Source organism: Gobio gobio, assembly GCF_949357685.1.
Source record: "Gobio gobio genome assembly, chromosome: 23".
In the NCBI taxonomy this organism is placed as follows: Eukaryota; Metazoa; Chordata; class Actinopteri; order Cypriniformes; family Gobionidae; genus Gobio; species Gobio gobio.
In genome coordinates, this window is record NC_137119.1 from 28,827,080 (window position 1) to 28,845,382 (window position 18,303).

Below are 18,303 nucleotides of genomic sequence, written 5' to 3' on the forward strand. Positions count from 1 at the left end.
AACACAGACACGCAGAGACAATCGTAAGTCTGTAAGTACAGTATTGTAAAAGGGAATTTATTATAAGGACAATCACCTTGGGTTCTCTCAGGTAACAGTGCATGGCCTGGGTGACATCAGCAGCATGGACTGCATTGTGGTAAGGGTTTTGATTGTGGTAATCTTCTTGAACCAGAACTAAAAACCAGAGCACAACGTTTCATCAAAGTAATTCAGCAAGATTAGTACTTGTCAGTATATTAGGGCTGCAGCTCATCACTTAAATCAATTATGACAATAATCAACAACAAATTTCATCAATTAGTTGGATCAGTGCAGTCTGGCATGCAGAACCTCCACCACTGATGTTTATAATACTGAAAAAAGTTATCATAATGCATACAATTGTATAATAATAAAAGGAAAATAATTCATAATTCATAAGCAAATTATTAGGGCCCAAGCCCTGAAAGGGCGCAGAGCCCTATTGTTCTTCCTCAGATTATTCTTTGTTTTTTTAGGGCCCAAGCCCAAAGGGCGCAGAGCCCTATTGTTCCCCTAAGGATTATTCTTTGTTTTTTTTTTTATTTTTTTTTTCGACTTCTCGGGTACTTTTGGGGCACTTAACATGCTCGAAAACTCTTGAAACTTTGCACACACGTCGGAATCCGCGGCCATCAGAGCCGGGCTGAAGCTGGTACCCGGGCGTGGCAGGGGGGCTCGACAGCGCCACCTAAAGTGGGGTCTGAAAACTTGGTCTATATATCAAACACACTTGCACGTACATGTATGAAACTCGGTACACATATAGACCTCATCGGGCCGAACAACTTTCGTGCTCATAGTTATGCGTCAGCCCAACAGGAAGTGAGCTATTATGGGTTGTTCGGAAAACGCATGCTCTGGAATTTAATATACTCCTCCGAGGCCATTGTTTCAATCATTGCCAAACTCGGTCAGCATGAAGTCAAGACACAGAGGATGCTAAATTGCGAACGGATTTTTGATATCTCAAATGGTTTGGCCGTGGCGAAGCAACGAATTTATGGCGAGAAAAGGGAAACAGGAAGTGTGTAATAACTTGTGCAAACATTGACTGATTTGGATGAAACTTCAGCTGTGTGTTCGTTGTAAGAAGCCGATCGCATGGATATGACTTTTGTGAGTCAAAGTTATAGCGCCACCAACTGGCAGCAGGAAGTGTGTCACTTTCAAAAATGCTTTGAATCACCATCTTATTTTCACACGATTGACTTCAAACTTCATCAGTATAATGTGAAAACATGACAGATAGAGACATATGAATGAATTCCTGATATTTCAAATAATGTTGCCATGGCCACATGTCAAAGTTTAATAATGTTTTTGGCTCTGTGTGTGCCCTCCCCTCTATCACCAAAAGGGGGCAGTGTTGTATTATTTTTGAAACTCCCTTTCTCTCTCTCTCTGTGCTTATGTGATTTATGAGGACACAAATGTGTATGATGACATGGGTATTACACTGGTATTACAACGTAGTGGTTAATGTGGACATGAACTATGACACTATATCACTACTCATACAGGACTAATTTTCTAAATGACATTTGAGTTACAATTCTTTTCACCTGACAGCCGTGATTTCATGTACTCATTCAGACAGAACTCTTTTTTTAAAACAGAGGAGAGAGAGTGTGTTTTCTATACATGTGCTTTACAGAAGGTCATGTGCTGCGTTTGCAAAGATCACTTTTGACACATTTGTCTTTAAATTCATTATTTACTGACATAGTTCAAATTTATATAAAAAAAAAAATTCACATTATTTTCTACAAGTGTCTGTTTATAAGTGTCTTTTTTCACAGAAAGTTTGTTTGAACGTGAATATTTGTATAATTCAGGGTCTGAGTTTTTACGTTCTCCTCGTAGGCGATTTATTCAATCTCCACCAAACTCGGTCAACGTGAAACGGAAGCTTAACGCATTAAAAATATTTAACGCAAATAACGCAGCGTCCGTTTTTATATCCATTTTTGCTTAGCGTTACATGATCACGCTCCTATTCATGTAAATGCTTCCAAGCGCGACAAGACACAAGAGAACACGCTGTATGCCAATGTCCTATGTGTGTGTGTGTGTGTGTGTGTATGTGTGTGTGTGTGTGTGTGTGTGTGTGTGTCAGTGTCCTGTCTGTGTGTGTGTGTGTGTGTGTGTGTGTGTGTGTGTGTGTGTGTGTGTGTGTGTGTGTGTGTGTGTGTGTGTGTGTGTGTGTGTGTGTGTGCGGGCCCGTCGCGACAAGGCAGGCAAACCAAGCAATTGCTTGGGGCCTCAAGCTGGCCTGGGGCCCCAAGACAGCGACAGGTTAAGAATAAAATGAAACGACAAACTGTGTGAGCGCCCCATTGATAGTCAATGCAGTAAAGTGCAATGACACTGTTATCGGGATCCCCCTTAATGGGCCCCACTCAGTAGTCGCTGACAGCAGCCAGCCAACCACGCGATCTCTGCTGCGGCAAAATACAAAATCTTCGGATTTGAAGCGGAATTTTATGCTTCAGGAAGCCAGAAAAGAAAAAAGAGAAAGGAAGAGGAGGATAAGAAAAAACAAGATAGTGGTATGTGATAAATTACACTGGATAAAATAGCTCTACTTGTCTTGTACGAAAAAAGTGTAAGTTTGCAGCAGGTAGGCTAGCAAAAATATGTTTATGTTAGCTATCGTTACCTGCCTGACGGCAAATGCTGCTTGTAACGAACAGTTAGTGCAACTTTTTTTCCGAACAGACGGAATGACATGAGATTGCTATAGCTTTGTAATATGTTTTGATTAAAGTGGCATAGCATGCTATACTAACTATTATTTATGCTATGCATAAATAACCTGGAATAGTTAATATAGCATGCTATATTAACAATTATTATAAACATTATTTAACCAGAAAGAGGCAGAGGAACATGATTTTTTTCATAGCTTATCTTAATGTGCTAGTGTCGGGATATATACGGTAGTGACAGTTTATGCAAATATGACATTATTTTTATGAGTTACCAATAGATCTTGAACAATTACTTTATTCTGTGGCAATTTTTACACTATTACATTTTGAAGTACAGTATCAGGACAACCCACATGTTTTACTGGTACTGTTTATTAAACTATTTAACAAGGTATTATAGTCATCGGTTGCAACTTTACAATAACCATCCAGATAATGTTTATAGACAGTTTACAAAACAACTAGTAACCCTAAAGTATTCCCAAAGTGTTAGGAATATCTGGTCCGTCTATCTATGTAAATGTAATGTTTATAGATCTTTAAAAAATGGTTACTTAAAGGTTTTTAAAAAAAAATTATGATACAGTGGTGTTTTTTGCAAATGTTTTCAAATTTTATGCACAGTATATGCAACAACAGTATTTGCACTGTAAACCTTTTTATTAATATAAAGTGTGGGTGAACTTAAACTGTATGGCTATGCTGCGGTATGCTGTGTGTGTGTGTGTGTGTGTGTGTGTGTGTGTGTGTGTGTGTGTGTGCATGTTTTCGTGAAATATCAGGACACAAATGTGTATAATGACATGGGTATGACAGGTATTACAAAAAGAGGGTGAAATATGAGGACGTTCCCCATGTCCTCACTTTTCAAAATGCTTATAAATCACACAGAATGAGTTTTTTTTCACAGAAAGTGAACTGCACAGTCTCCTGTGAGGGCTAGGTTTAGGGGCAGGGGCAGTGTAAGGGGATAGAAAATACGGTTTGTACGGTATAAAAACCATTACGCCTATGGAATGTCCTCACATTTCACAAAAACAAACATGTGTGTGTGTGTGTGTGTGTCTGTCAGTGTCCTATCTGTGTGGATGCGTCTCATGTCAGCTAATCAAGGGACACTGACACACACACACACACACACACTCGACGCATAGATAGACTCGCGTCAGTTTCCTGCTCACATCGAGTTCTCTTTTGCTCTTGAACAAACAATAACACAGAGGATTTTGAGTATTCTCATATTAGAGTCTTAAATTAGTTAAATAACGTCTTAAATGAACTTTAAAGAGTTGTGAGGAAATGAGATGCGCGGGACCGCGCGTGAGATCCGCGGTTGTTCTTAAAGTGACAGGAGCACTGATGATGCCTGTCATTAATGTTCATCAAAGAACAACGGGAACAGAGAAAATTGTAGCTTTAATGATGATTCATCTATATTTCATTTATTATTTATGCAGTTAAGGAAGGTTTGATAACTATTACATTTCTGTATAACAGGGAAGGCCATGGGTAAATATAACATTTATTATTTTGGGTTTATGTAAAGATTTTTTTAAAGCTACACTGTGTAACTTTTTTAGTCTATTCTTAGCTAAAAACACTTAGTTCTTTCAAAAATATATGTGCTCATTAATGTATATTTACTTCTTTCAAGTAATAAAGTATTCTCGTAAGTTTATAATATGCCATTGAAAATACATAAGGTAATGGGATCTAACAATGGTCGCCATGTTGCCCCTCCATCTCGAAAGTACATTAGCCAAAGAGGGACATACCCGTAAATTCAAGCTTCGCCTTTCGCGTTTTAACCGGTTTTAACACTGTGCGCGTCAACTTGTTCAGACTTGTCTGGTGCATGCGCAGAGAGTTTTCATCTCAGCAGCTCCAGTAACAGAGTTATACGGAGTTTTCCTGGCTTGTTTATTCCTCAAAAGTCTGTTTTTCCTTGTGTGGTATTTCTGTGCGTTAATAACTCCGTAAGTAATAATAGTTATTGTCATTGTGGATGTGTTTCAGAGTGTGTCATCGCGTAATTCAGTTGATGTCACCTCAGAAGTATTTTTGTGTCAACATACAATAGCGTAATGCTCACCTATTTGAATAATCATTCAGTTATTAACAATGTTTATTCGTTTATAGAAAATATTTGCTTGTAATGTATGTTGATGGAAAAATGTATCATGTCTGATCGGCATATTAACACTTGTTATATAGAGCTAAACCTGGGCACACACTTTTGTAACCGGACACCGCTTGTTAGCAGCGGCAGCTCCGCTCCTTTTAATGCAGCTGCATTTAGCGCCTATATATGGTACAATAAGCTCTGGTTTACGGTTACATTATACAAATGTAACTTATAAGTATAGTTATACAGTTCTTAACTGTGTATATTCCGTCATGTCATTATCATGTATATTTAGTGTAGTGTAGGGGGATAGCATGTACAGTTTGTACAGTATAAAAACCATTAAGTCTATGCAATGTCCTCTGCCTTTCCCCCCCCCCCCCTCACTCTCACTTTCTCACTGTGTGTGTGTGTGTGTGTGTGTGTGTGTGTGTGTGTGTGTGTGTGTGTGTGTGTGTGTGTGTAGGCCCGTCGCGACAAGGCAGGCAAACCAAGCAATTGCTTGGGGCCTCGAGCTGGCCTGGGGCTCCAAGACAGCGACAGGTTAAGAATAAAATGAAACGACAAACTGTGTGAGCGCCCCATTGATAGTCAATGCAGTAAAGTGCAATGACACTGTTATCGGGATCCCCCTTAAGGGGCCCCTCTCAGAAGTCGCTGACAGCAGCCAGCCAACCACGCGATCTCTGCTGCGGCAAAATACAAAATCTTCGGATTTTAAGCGGAATTTTATGCTTCAGGAAGCCAGAAAAGAAAATAGAGAAAGGAAGAGGAGGATAAGAAAAAACAAGATAGTGGTATGTGATAAATTACACTGGATAAAATAGCTCTACTTGTCTTGTACAAAAAAAGTGTAAGTTTGCAGCAGGTAGGCTAGCAAAAATATGTTTATGTTAGCTATCGTTACCTGCCTGACGGCAAATGCTGCTTGTAACGAACAGTTAGAGCAACTTTTTTTTCGAAAAGACGGAATGACATGAGATTGCTATAGCTTTGTAATAGGTTTTGATGAAAGTGGCATAGCATGCTCTACTAACTATTATTTATGCTATGCATAAATAACCTGGAATAGTTAATATAGCATGCTATATTAACAATTATTATAAACATTATTTAACCAGAAAGAGGCAGAGGAACATGATTTTTTTCATAGCTTATCTTAATGTGCTAGTGTCGGGATATATACGGTAGTGACAGTTTATGCAAATATGACATTATTTTTATGAGTTACCAATAGATCTTGAACAATTACTTTATTCTGTGGCAATTTTTACACTGTTACATTTTGAAGTACAGTATCAGGACAACCCACATGTTTGACTGGTACTGTTTACATGTTTTACTGGTACTGTTTATTAAACTATTTAACAAGGTATTATAGTCATCGGTTGCAACTTTACAATAACCATCCAGATAATGTTTATAGACAGTTTACAAAACAACTAGTAACCCTTAAGTATTCCCAAAGTGTTAGGAATATCTGGTCCGTCTATCTATGTAAAAGTAATGTTTATAGATGTTTAAAAAATGGTTACTTAAAGGTTTAAAAAAAATTTAATGATACAGTGGTGTTTTTTGCAAATGTTTTCAAATTTTATGCACAGTATATGCAACAACAGTATTTGCACTGTAAACCTTTTTATTAATATAAAGTGTAGGTGAACTTAAACTGTATGGCTATGCTGCGGTATGCTGTGTGTGTGTGTGTGTGTGTGTGTGTGTGTGTGTGTGTGTGTGTCAGTGTCCTATCTGTGTGGATGCGTCTCATGTCAGCTAATCAAGGGACACTGACACACACACACACACACACACACACACACACACACACTCGACGCATAGATAGACTCGCGTCAGTTTCCTGCTCACATCGAGTTCTCTTTTGCTCTTGAACAAACAATAACACAGAGGATTGTGAGTATTTTCATATTCGAGTCTTAAATTAGTTAAATAACGTCTTAAATGAACTTAAAGAGTTGTGAGGAAATGAGATGCGCGGGACCGCGCGTGAGATCCGCGGTTGTTCTTAAAGTGACAGGAGCACTGATGATGCCTGTCATTAATGTTCATCAAAGAACAACGGGAACAGAGAAAATTGTAGCTTTAATGATGATTCATCTATATTTCATTTATTATTTATGCAGTTAAGGAAGGTTTGATAACTATTACATTTCTGTATAACAGGGAAGGCCATGGGTAAATATAACATTTATTATTTTGGTGATTTAGGTAAAATGGTTTAAAAAAACACAGCAGAACCACAGCGCATCTGATATGACTGGCATAACGCTGGCGAAGTTAGGGACCGTCTGCAAAGTTACATACAACATTGAAACGTGTATAACGTTACCAAACTTCACTAGCATTTAAAGAGAATGACAGTCATAAAACTGACTGTAAAGTGTTCATCTAGGTGTCAGGTATGATGCACACATTTTGATATTTAATAAAATAAACTGTCAAATCATATGGAAATATGGATATGCATTATTTCACTTGGATACTGTTTGGGCTCTAACACAAAATATGCTTGATTTAAATGCATCATAGCTGAACACTGATGAGAATATTTATTGAGAATATATTTACAGAGATAATATTAGAGATTATATTTACGACAAATTATTATTATTTATGCGTTATGCGTTGCTATTGACGACGGCCATTAAGTAAAGAAATCCCACAGAATCTAGCTTAAAAAAGTGCTTAGAGCTGCTTTAGTTATTTGTTGTTTGTTTAATTTCAAATATAAAACTTGTTGAAATGTTTTAAGTGTGTGCATCTGTTCTTTTTGAACACTTTCATCTTGTTTGAACAAAACCGTGATAATATTGATAACCGTGATAATTTGGGTCACTATAATCGTGATGTTAAATTTCCATACCGTTTCATCCCTACTTTAGTGTGAATAAGTAAAAAAGAACTACAAACACCTTGAATTAAATACTGGCCTTCTGGACTTACAAAATTTTGAGCAGGAAAATATAACTTTTATTTATTTTATCCTATGATATTAAAATTAATCTAGATTTAAATTACATCATGGGTGTGGCTTGTGGTGATAGTGGCACCAGTTGCTGCGGTAAATGTGGCATATTCGAGCGATTCTAAAATATTCTCCTGTTTAAATGCATATTGCCTGCCGTGCACAGTTAAGCTGATGCCACCGGCGTGGCGGTGCCACCGGCTTGGGCCCGTCATCGCTGCTCGCAGCTTTAATTTAATTTATGTTTTTCCTAGCACATAGCATTTACATTTTATTGATATATTCTTGGAAATGTTCAAATTCACAAACAAATTGTAAAATCTTGTAAGTTTTGCAAAATATTTCCATAAACACTTGTTGATAAACGCTATATAATAATTATATTCTTATATATAAATAATAATTAAAATATTATGATAATATTTTAGTAAATGCTGACTAAACTATTTCTTGAATTTTTACTAATAAATAAAATGTATAAATAATAAAAAGTTGTTAAAAATTGCATTTAGGTTTAAAATTAATGTTATTTTGATTAAATGTTACGTAAAACACATTTTTTATACGTTTTTGAAAAGGGAATTGCAAAAGTTTACACCTGCAATATATCAATATCTACATTTATATAAAATCCATCAGATTAATTGATCAAAATGGTAGTCTCAGCCCTAAAGCATTTTAATACTAAAAAAGACATCAAAAACACTTACCTAGAAATTGGCGCAGTTTAACCATGTCTAACTGGAAGAGCTCGATGAGGCCATACTGGTTCAGCAAATGAAATGTCAAGAAGACCAGACTGTTTCCTTAAAAACAACAAACGGCACAAGAGGAATGAGGGCTTGGGCAAGGCAATGCTTCGTCCTCAATATCGCACATGCATTATTCTACCAACAGGTGGCAGTGTTCACAACCAAAAAAGTGAAGTATATACACACTGTGGATTTGGCTATAATGGAAGGAAAACACAACAATACTCACACAGAGATATGAAGTTCAGCAGAATCAAAATATTTACCATTTGTAAGTCTGTCAAAGAGGAATATGTCAAAACTCCAGCATCCAACCTTTTCAAGCATACACTGTGAGAAAATAACAGTGAGCACAGATGAAAAATCAAGAACTTATTTTAAAAACATACTACAAATATTAAATATTCAGGGTAAACTAAAGTCACTCACTGCATCCGAAATCAAACACTTCCCTTCTAAATAGTATGCGAAAAACAGTTCACCAAAAAAGTAGTATGTCCGAATGCATAGTATTCGAAAAACAGTAAGCGATAAGCCCCCGAATGACCTACTACTCCTGCTGAGATTCTGAAGCACGTATTCAATGGACACTTGAGACCACGGGAGAGGATTTGTGAATGCCAATGAAGCGACCCAACTGATGCAGGTAGGTCACGGGACTAACAACATGGTGGATGTAGTATGTCCGAACTTCATTCATACTGCCTATATTCATACTAATGAAGTCGCAAAGTAAATTCAAATGTAGTACCTACTACAATTTCGGACGCACTGACTGAGTTTTCAGCAGAGTGTGTGTTTGTGATCCCATACCTTGGCCTGACCGCAGTAGTCCTCATCCAGAATGTGGAGGGGGTTGAGGTGTGGCGCTCCTCGTAGCAGACGGGACGAAAGCAGGTGTCGCTGGAAACTAAAGAGCCTCCGGATTCTCCGAGCTGGAATCGACCCTGCTGACTCAGCACGGGCTGTACACACACATGCGAGAAAGAGAACATGGAAATTCCATGATGCAAGATGCCGGATCTTCACATTTTAAGCATTTATTGTCTTTAGCTTGAGGAGCCCCTGCTGTTTAAAAGTTTGGTTGCTATCGTTGCGATCGTAATGCTCAAGCAGCCTACGAGAGGTCACGCCTGACCGAAAAACAAAAGGCAAGAACAGTCCAAAGAGAGTCTTTAAAAGTGTTTCATTTTACCATGACAAAAGAGCAATTAATCTTTTCATGTGCTCTGTGTACGTTCTCCTAAATTCAGCTCACCTAGTTTTAAAACAGAGGGACCTATGCAACATGAGAACTGGGGAAAATCTCTTTAATATTAGACTACGATATATTCATATGGTTGGAGGGATAAACAAATTAAGGAATTTTTCATTTAAATAATAACGTAAATAATAAAATAATTTGATGAGTGACAGCTTTTTAGTGATAACTAATCAGTTCAGAATTTGAATACATGCTTGACCAGTGGACACATACACTCAAAGGACGCAAACTGAAGATCTTTGTGTTATGGGATGAGTAACTCTTTCATTTTGACAAATTTTGATTTTCAAAACTTTTTTTTACATCGAATCAAATACTGTAACGATTCATTTCAGAGCTGGTTCAAAGTCTAAATTTGGTACTTACAGTGCAAAGTGCGGAAATCGACGCCCAGGTATGGGTGCGAGCCTCTTCGTTCAGGTTCAAAGCCTACCTGACTTCTCACTCTCACATCTCCTAGAAGGCATCAACAAACAGGTCCTCAAGAGATTTGTTAGCAAACACAACGTACAGCAGGTTACAGGCATGGCTACAGGGGGACAGAGACACAGACATACACACACCGCCGATGAATGGGGAAAAGGGAAGGACAGGGGACAGAACATGCATCGCCATGCCAGAGGGACTTATGCATTAGTATTCAGACGGCTAGGAGCAAAGGAGGACGCATGGAAGAAAGACAAGCTTGTGCTTCAGCCCAGGACAGAATGGAGAGGAAATCAGAGGGACTTCAACGAGGCTGGCCAAAGCTCTAAAGTCACATCTGTTAAAAAGTCATTCAATAGGCCTTTTCATCAAACTCTGGCTGTGTGTGTGTGTATTTGCATGGAGAGGGAGAAGGAGGGGGACGCATAAACTTTTACTGAGTAATGGCAGCCTCCAACATGTCAGTCACTACTGATTGGAGTTCATGTGCAGTAAAAAAGTAGTCGACGTGTAAATAAGTCAATAAACAAATAATAAAACAGCCTCCCACCAGTATATTTACTTACTTGAAAACAGCTGTTTGAATATTACACAAGCCCCTATCAAAATACCAAAACTGTGAATTACAATTACATAAAAAACACTATTAAAATGAATAAGACAAACATGAGTTCCAAATGAAACAGAACAACAACAAAAAAAACAGCAATTATAGATACGGACCGACCTTACAAGTGTGTCACACATGCAACAGGCGAATCAGACATTTAAAAAAGGAAAAAAGAAGGAAAAAAAAAAAAACCCCGGCCGGAAGCTATTCGGACATGCAGAAGAAAAGCCACGGAGGTCGAGGAAGCAAGACCACATCCAAATTATGGAACCAAAAGTGCGCTCTATTTGTCTTGCGCCAACACCCTCTCGTACGCAACCAGAACTCATCTCCTGACCCACAAATATAATTAGAAGACATTTTAACGTGAGAAATGCCACTGATTGGACTGAGCCCACGGATGCAGGTCTTTAAGGAAGAATGGTGTGGAAGAGTTATTAAAGGGAAAGGCCGTGAAAGCGAGTGAGCGGGTTTGTCTCTCCTGGTGGTGAGATGTGTTGGTTCATACCTGGTGTAAACACGAATGAGGGTTTGATTGTTTTGTTTGTCACAGCTTAAAAACAAAACAAAAAAAGAAATTACGATCAAATATTAGGTCAGGGTTAGCTTTACTGGGTTTTTGGCTACATGCTTGAAGAGGGGATGTTACTGAACGTGTAGATACTCCAGGTTGTTATGATGTTCTAGTCGTGTATCGCTAATTCATGGTACAGTGACAGAAAGCAAAGCAGTCAGTCAGTGTGATACGGAAGTGGTGAACTCGGACATGATGAACTAGTCTGATTGTGTAAACGCCAGTCAATCGGATTTAATGTACACATACGTGAAACACCACATACTGGCGAAATATCTGACAGCACAGACCAGTGGTCTCATGTATAAATCCATGCAAGTTTCATCCCAAAAGGGTAATTGCTCGAAGATGAATCGCACAAAACACATTTGGTGTACACTAGGACTGCACAATTCATTTAAATTAAACTGCACGCGATTTAGCAAAGGCTGCGTTTTTTTTTATGCGCAGCTTGTCAGTGCAGCACGGCTCTGTGAAAGCCAGAGGGCGCTCTCGGGTAGAAACTCCAAATATGCCCCGCAGACGCACATCACTCCAGGAAATCCCTATGGGAATCATACTATCACTGTAGCTGAATAAACAGTAGATTGAAACGCTTTGATTAAACATATATGGTTTATCTGAGTTCTTCCAGCCTTCTCTGGTATTTTCATGATAAAGCGCATTTACACTTGAATGCTAATCGACATAGCCTTTATAACTGTATAGAATACTGTGAAATAATATGTGGTGCGCCTTATTCTGTGTAAGAAGCCACATCATCTCACAGAAGGATCCTCAACTGTCGTTATGAAGTGAGTTTGGAGTAAAAACATGTTATTAAATATTGTCGTTTGTTGGACAAGAGGTTCTTAAATGCTTCTCATGTTTGGAAAGATAGGTTTGACATGTTGCTTATTCAAACGGTGCTTTCAGATGGAGCAGAATTCACTGACAAGCCTCGCATACTTTTACAATTTCATAATCGCAATAAGCACGATTTTTCAGGTTAATTGCAACTAATCGTGCAGCCCTAGTGTACACACAAAAGTTTTTAGATTTATTAGGGATGCACTGATACTGACATTCTGATCATTATTTTCATAATATGATACATGGCTGATATTATAAATCTATGACATTGTTAAAGGGATGGTTCACCCAAAAAATGTAATTCTCTCATTTACTCAACTTCATGCCATGATGCAGGAACCAAAAGTGCGCTGATGTATATGACCTTTTCTTCAGATAAACATAAACAACATTTTTACTGTCATACAATCATTTTCAAGCATCAACGAACATTATATGGAATCACAGAGATTGATTTTCATAAAAATCATATACATCAGGGATGGCATGAGGGTGAATAATAAATTGAGAGAGAATTTTCATTTTAGGGTGAACTTTACTTAAAAAAAAAAAAAAAAAAAAACCTAAACGCAACTGTTACATGCACACGGCAACTCTTTTAAAGAGAAATTGCTCTAAAAAGCTTACATTAAACTAAAAAATATCCAATAATCAGGGTGATAAATATCCAATAATGGCATCAAAATTAATCTAAAAACAAAATTAACATAATAGATTATCTATCTATCTATCTATCTATCTATCTATCTATCTATCTATCTATCTATCTATCTATCTATCTATCTATCTATCTATCTATCTATCTATCTATCTATCTATCTATCTATCTATCTATCTATCTATCTATCTATCTATCTATCTATCTATCTATGCAGTTCACTTCATAAATCCGTTTGCAAAAAATGTTATTTCCCACCTCATCTGCTTCTTGACGTTATTTCCACATGCATTTTGCCATCTATACATGTAATACTACTGAATTTAACAGTACTAAAACAATACTAAAAGTTCAACCTGTGCCGATAAGTGCAATGATATACTGCAATAAAACTACTCTTAATCAGTATCTTTGTCCAGTTTTCCCATAAAATGTCTAAATATCCTTAAAAACAAGATAGATTTACTTGAAATCCAAATTGCCTAACATAAAAGCATAAACCTAAGACTCTTCCTAGGTTTATCCGACATGGGATAGCGTATACTCTTTTCGATGTGTATTTTGTTCACACGCAAAGTTTAAACATCAGGCCCTTTCAGAACTTTCAATGCTGTCCTATAAACTCAAAGGGTCCCCAGGGTCAGCAATCAGGCAGAGCCAGGGCTTGATAAGTATTAAATCAAAGAAAAATTCAGGGAAACACTAAGCAATTCCCAGTTGGAGGAATGACTTAAGCTGTGGATGTAATGATGAGATTATCAGAGGCTTTTTGACTGATGGTTGAGGCTCTCCATCCCCTCTGTTGCACAATCTGTTGTATAATGTGCTCCGCACAGTAACTTCCAGTACAGTAACTTCCAGTACAGTGGTACATCTACCCTGTGTCTGCGCTTGTTTACAGGTTGAGAGAGTGTGTGTGAGTGTGTGTGTATTAGGCAGGGAAGATGGTGCTTACCTAGCATGCGAATATACAGAGCGGTTTGATCAGAGCTGTCATAGGAGATTGCTCCGCGTCTCTGCGGGGGAAGAGAAGCAGACGAACGTCAGTATTTGCATTTACTCAAACACGTGGGAAAAAAAACTAATATACAAGCCAAATGCTCAGCAGAGTATATTCAAATAAGGTTTAAACAACACCACAAGTTCAAGAAAGAAAATCATCTATTGTTTATTTTCTTTCAAACATTTGTCATATTTTGCTATTCTTTGGAACCATCTGACACACCAAAAATGTACGTGAAAATATCCCATGTAAATATGTTATATTATGCATTATTAAACCGATTCAATGGGATTTTAAAAAGGAAAAACATGATTTTAAAGCACCAAACAGAAACATATTACCAGTCATGATATTTAATCTTTCATCAGGAAGTTTGGATTGTGTGTACTAATTTATTAGCATGGTATAACAAAGTGCCGTAACGTCAACATTTCAGTAATAAATATTTATAAGTATGCTATTGAACACTCAGATATAGAAAATCCACCAACTATTTTATATTTATATTATTTTATAAAGACTTATCAATGACTGATATTAAAATGCAATATTGTTTTATATAAATTAACTAAAAACAGCATAAATTAAATTCAATAATTTAAAAAGCAAATGAAATACAACATTAAATCAGAGAAGAAAAAAAATGATATTCATTTTGATGTTTGCTAATATTTTATTTTCTGCTATTTACATTTAACAGTGCTACTAAATTCTTAGTAGTTTTTAAAGATTAACTTTAAGGGAACATTAGATGACCATGAACATTTACATATCAAATAAATAATGCATTCCTAATCACACAAACACTCATAGTAAAACAATGATATGAGGCCTGAATTAGTCAGCATGTAAATAAGTGTGTGATAGTTGCCCTATCTCTCTAAACACCTCTGCATACATTTCCTGTTATCACTGTAAAGCTGCTTGGAAACAATCTGTAATGTATAAAGCCCTATATAAATAAAGGTGACTTGACCTCTAAAATGAGTGATTGGCCAAACCATGACTTAAAAACTCAGTCCCACAATAATCACGTGAGGGGAAACACAAATGCTGGAGGGTTGAACGTGAGCTCAACTCTGTTACCAGCCCAGCCAACAGTGCTCACACACAGGAAGCTGGAGCGGAGAAGCCCGCTTCACTGAATTAAGCGTGCATCATCTGTCCAGTGTAATCTGCTCTCCTGTTCATTACACTTCCATACAGGGCCATTCAGAGATTAATTCATGAAGAGACACTCGCACCACTGCTCATTATGCAGATGCGAGTATGACTGGCCATCCGAGAGCGGTGGGCGGAGCATTCTCTGCCCACAGTACTCGAAAGAGGCCTTTGTGTGCCGAACACGTAGTTTTTCGTACTTGTTGTTCCTTAAAGGTAACACAGCTTTATCTTTTAAAGATGTTACAGGCACTGCAAGCACAAAGCACAACTAGAGGACAGCATACAGGCTTGTAATAAAACGCTTTGTGAGAGAAAGAACCTTTCTCTGTCATATTTTCTTTGTCTCTGGCAAGTACTTGTCCACATGAACTAAAAAAAAACATGCATAAAGGGGATCCTTTGGAGAAGATGAGGAGGAGAAAGGTTCACTGTGAAAACACAAGACCTGGCACGTCTTGTGCCGCAATATACCCAAAAAGAAGCCGTGCATACGCAGACAAAGACAAGCACTTCAGCGCAGCTTTTAGATGGCTGGTCAGGGTGTCCCCAGATGGCATACAATTCAGTTGCTGACGTCAATGGACTGAACCAATTTGCATACTTGATTTTTATCCATTAACAGCCCTCTCGCGCCTGGAGCCTCTGCCCAATAAAACTGCAAATGCACAAAACTAGGACTGTCAATACAATTGGACGATATAGCTGAAGAACATTTCAGCCTTGCGACGATATATCTCAACATTTATACATACATATAGTTTGTATAATTACATATATAGTTGCAAGAAAAAGTATACAAACCCCTTGCAGAATCTGTTAAAATGTGAATAATACAATTTTTACATTAACACATTCTGCAAGGGGTTCACATACTTTTTCTTGGAACTACATATACATACAAAAATAGTTATATATTGTTAAATATATATTTTAAATACAAAAAAAATGACTGAGCTATACCTTTTTGATGGCAATAGAGTCTACAAAGTCAATTTTGAGAAAAATCGAGCGGAAGTTTTCTGAAGGCTCCAAAACAAAATCACCTAGCAACTAGGGGTGTGCCATATCATACCATCCACGATAATACCGGTATACATTTTTACATTATAAAAAAGGTGTCATATCGCAATATCAATGATATAGCGACACGATGGCGTATGGTGCATTTACGTTCCCTAGCGCACACAACAACAACACCTGTCAGAGTATACACGAAGAGCAGCATGTCAGCCTCCGATAACGACTTAGTACCTAAAAAGGGAACTACTTGGTTACGGCTCGTTAGATTTAGCATTCTGCCTTCTTTGAATCAGACACAGAGATGAAGTAGTGCGTAAGATTACATTTATTTGAATGAATGGATTATAGCATTTATCCTTATGAAAGCAGTGTTTATATGCAGCATTTTCATTGGGAATTTCAAACCGATTACAGTGCTCCGTCTAAACACACCTGAAATTAAAACAGCGCATTAATATAGAACGAGGATTCATCTGACTTGGAACTACCTGTGTATTAAACGATTTTATTGCACACCTTCCAGCCAATCAGAATCAAATATTCAGACAGACCATGGCATAAATTACATTATTGTTAAACTAAAATGTTATGTTATGGTTTTGTTTGCACTAATAAATGGTGCTGCCTACCAGCTGCAATAACCAATAAAACCTACTAGCAACCATACCTTGAAATCCCTGGTAATAACACCAAATTTGGCAGAGATCAAGTCAAAGCCAAATATCTATATGAAAAATATATATTCAACTTATTTTTCCATGATACCACAATTGTTTGATTAACATCAATGAAACAGACAGCCTATATATTAAGACCTACTGTACCGCACCACGCACGGATGTTTTATAATGTTACTCATCAGATGCTTTTCCACAACATTTAACCAAACTTTCCCATAAGACATAACGGACCACGTTTACGTGAATTCTTGCCAAGACAGATATTTTGAAGTACTGCAATTCTGTGCATGTGTATATCGGGATCGTGCGCTAGCTATCTGAGGCGTCTTTGTGCTCGCGTTTCGGATCTGTCAGTCAGCGCAAGTGAGATCATTATCAAGGACAAATGAAAGGTACTCCTCCCAGAAAACGTACAAATAAAGATACTTTTATATGTTTAATTGCTATTTTAAGCATTGGAATCGCTAGACGAGGGCTTAATGAACTTCATTTTTCACTTGTTTTGCCTGTAGCTCGAAATTGTGCTCATTCCGACTCCTTTTGCCAGCACGGGTCACATATACACACACATGTATGTATAAATGTATATGTGTGTGTGTGTGCGTGCGCGCGAGCGAGCGAGAGAATCACACCAATGGCATGTAGCCATTAAAACCAACTAAAAAGATGATTTTAGCACAATATGCTCATGTAATCCTGTGGCAAAATGTATTTATTAAACACGAAAGACAGAGGGTCTGGTAATCTCCAGGCGGCCACTATCAGGTCAGGGTATTAATGTTGCTGGAGGCCAGTCTGCAGTTTGAGAGGCAAACAGGACTTAACTGATGACAGTGCTTTGAGTTAAGTTAATAACCAGTGGAACAGATGAACTGTAAAACTGCTAAGTGAATAAACAGGCTACAAAAACAACTGCACCTTGCAGTAACCCTCACATGACACTTTGACATCCCCTATCTGCAATAACCACCATCAGGCCAGAGAAAAACAAGCCTTGAGTCATCCGAGATTGCCGCGGCAGTATTTTAGTATCAACAAACTCAGTGTTTACACACATTACTTGGTGTTTTTGCGTGTGAGTAATTTCTACCAGCGAGCTGAGCAGGGCATGACAAACCACCCAGTCGTGCCCATATGGGCTCAGCACACGAGCGGCATCAGCGCAGCCGGACATGGAGCGGGAACGGAGGAGTTGAATTTCTTGGAGAGGCCAATGCCGGTTGTACGCCAGCGAGGCGTGACAGTCTGTGCGGTTTTGCTGACTTTCAGCAAGCAGGCTAGAAGAGCAAAAAAATAATGAAACTAAAATAATAATAATAATAATAATAATAATAATAATAATAATAAAATTGGGAGTTTAGCAAATGACGCGGATATTTCAGGAAGGCTGATTTCAAATCTACATCAGAACGATTTCCTGAATTCAGATCACAACAGACAAAAGGTCAGTCTTCACT

At 37.8% G+C, this 18,303-nt stretch overlaps 1 protein-coding gene across 9 annotated transcripts in view; it reads right to left on the reverse strand.

Moving 5' to 3' along the window:
• The window catches only part of pde7a (phosphodiesterase 7A), a 55,486-nt gene that overhangs the window by 14,833 nt on the left and 22,350 nt on the right, over positions 1–18,303 (reverse strand). For 2 of the 9 annotated variants that reach the window (XM_079806876.1, XM_079806881.1), the window contains exons 2-8: positions 13,935–13,995; positions 11,404–11,448; positions 10,226–10,312; positions 9,409–9,560; positions 8,862–8,925; positions 8,554–8,649; positions 77–177 (exon numbers count right to left, since the gene is read on the reverse strand). In XM_079806876.1, coding sequence (XP_079663002.1) covers positions 77–177; positions 8,554–8,649; positions 8,862–8,925; positions 9,409–9,560; positions 10,226–10,312; positions 11,404–11,448; positions 13,935–13,995 — 606 coding nt within the window. Of the gene's footprint in view, positions 1–76; positions 178–8,553; positions 8,650–8,861; positions 8,926–9,408; positions 9,561–10,225; positions 10,316–10,851; positions 10,885–11,403; positions 11,449–13,934; positions 13,996–18,303 lie in introns of all 9 variants that reach the window. The other 7 variants (XM_079806880.1, XM_079806875.1, XM_079806878.1 and 4 more) reach the window with 5 other exon arrangements.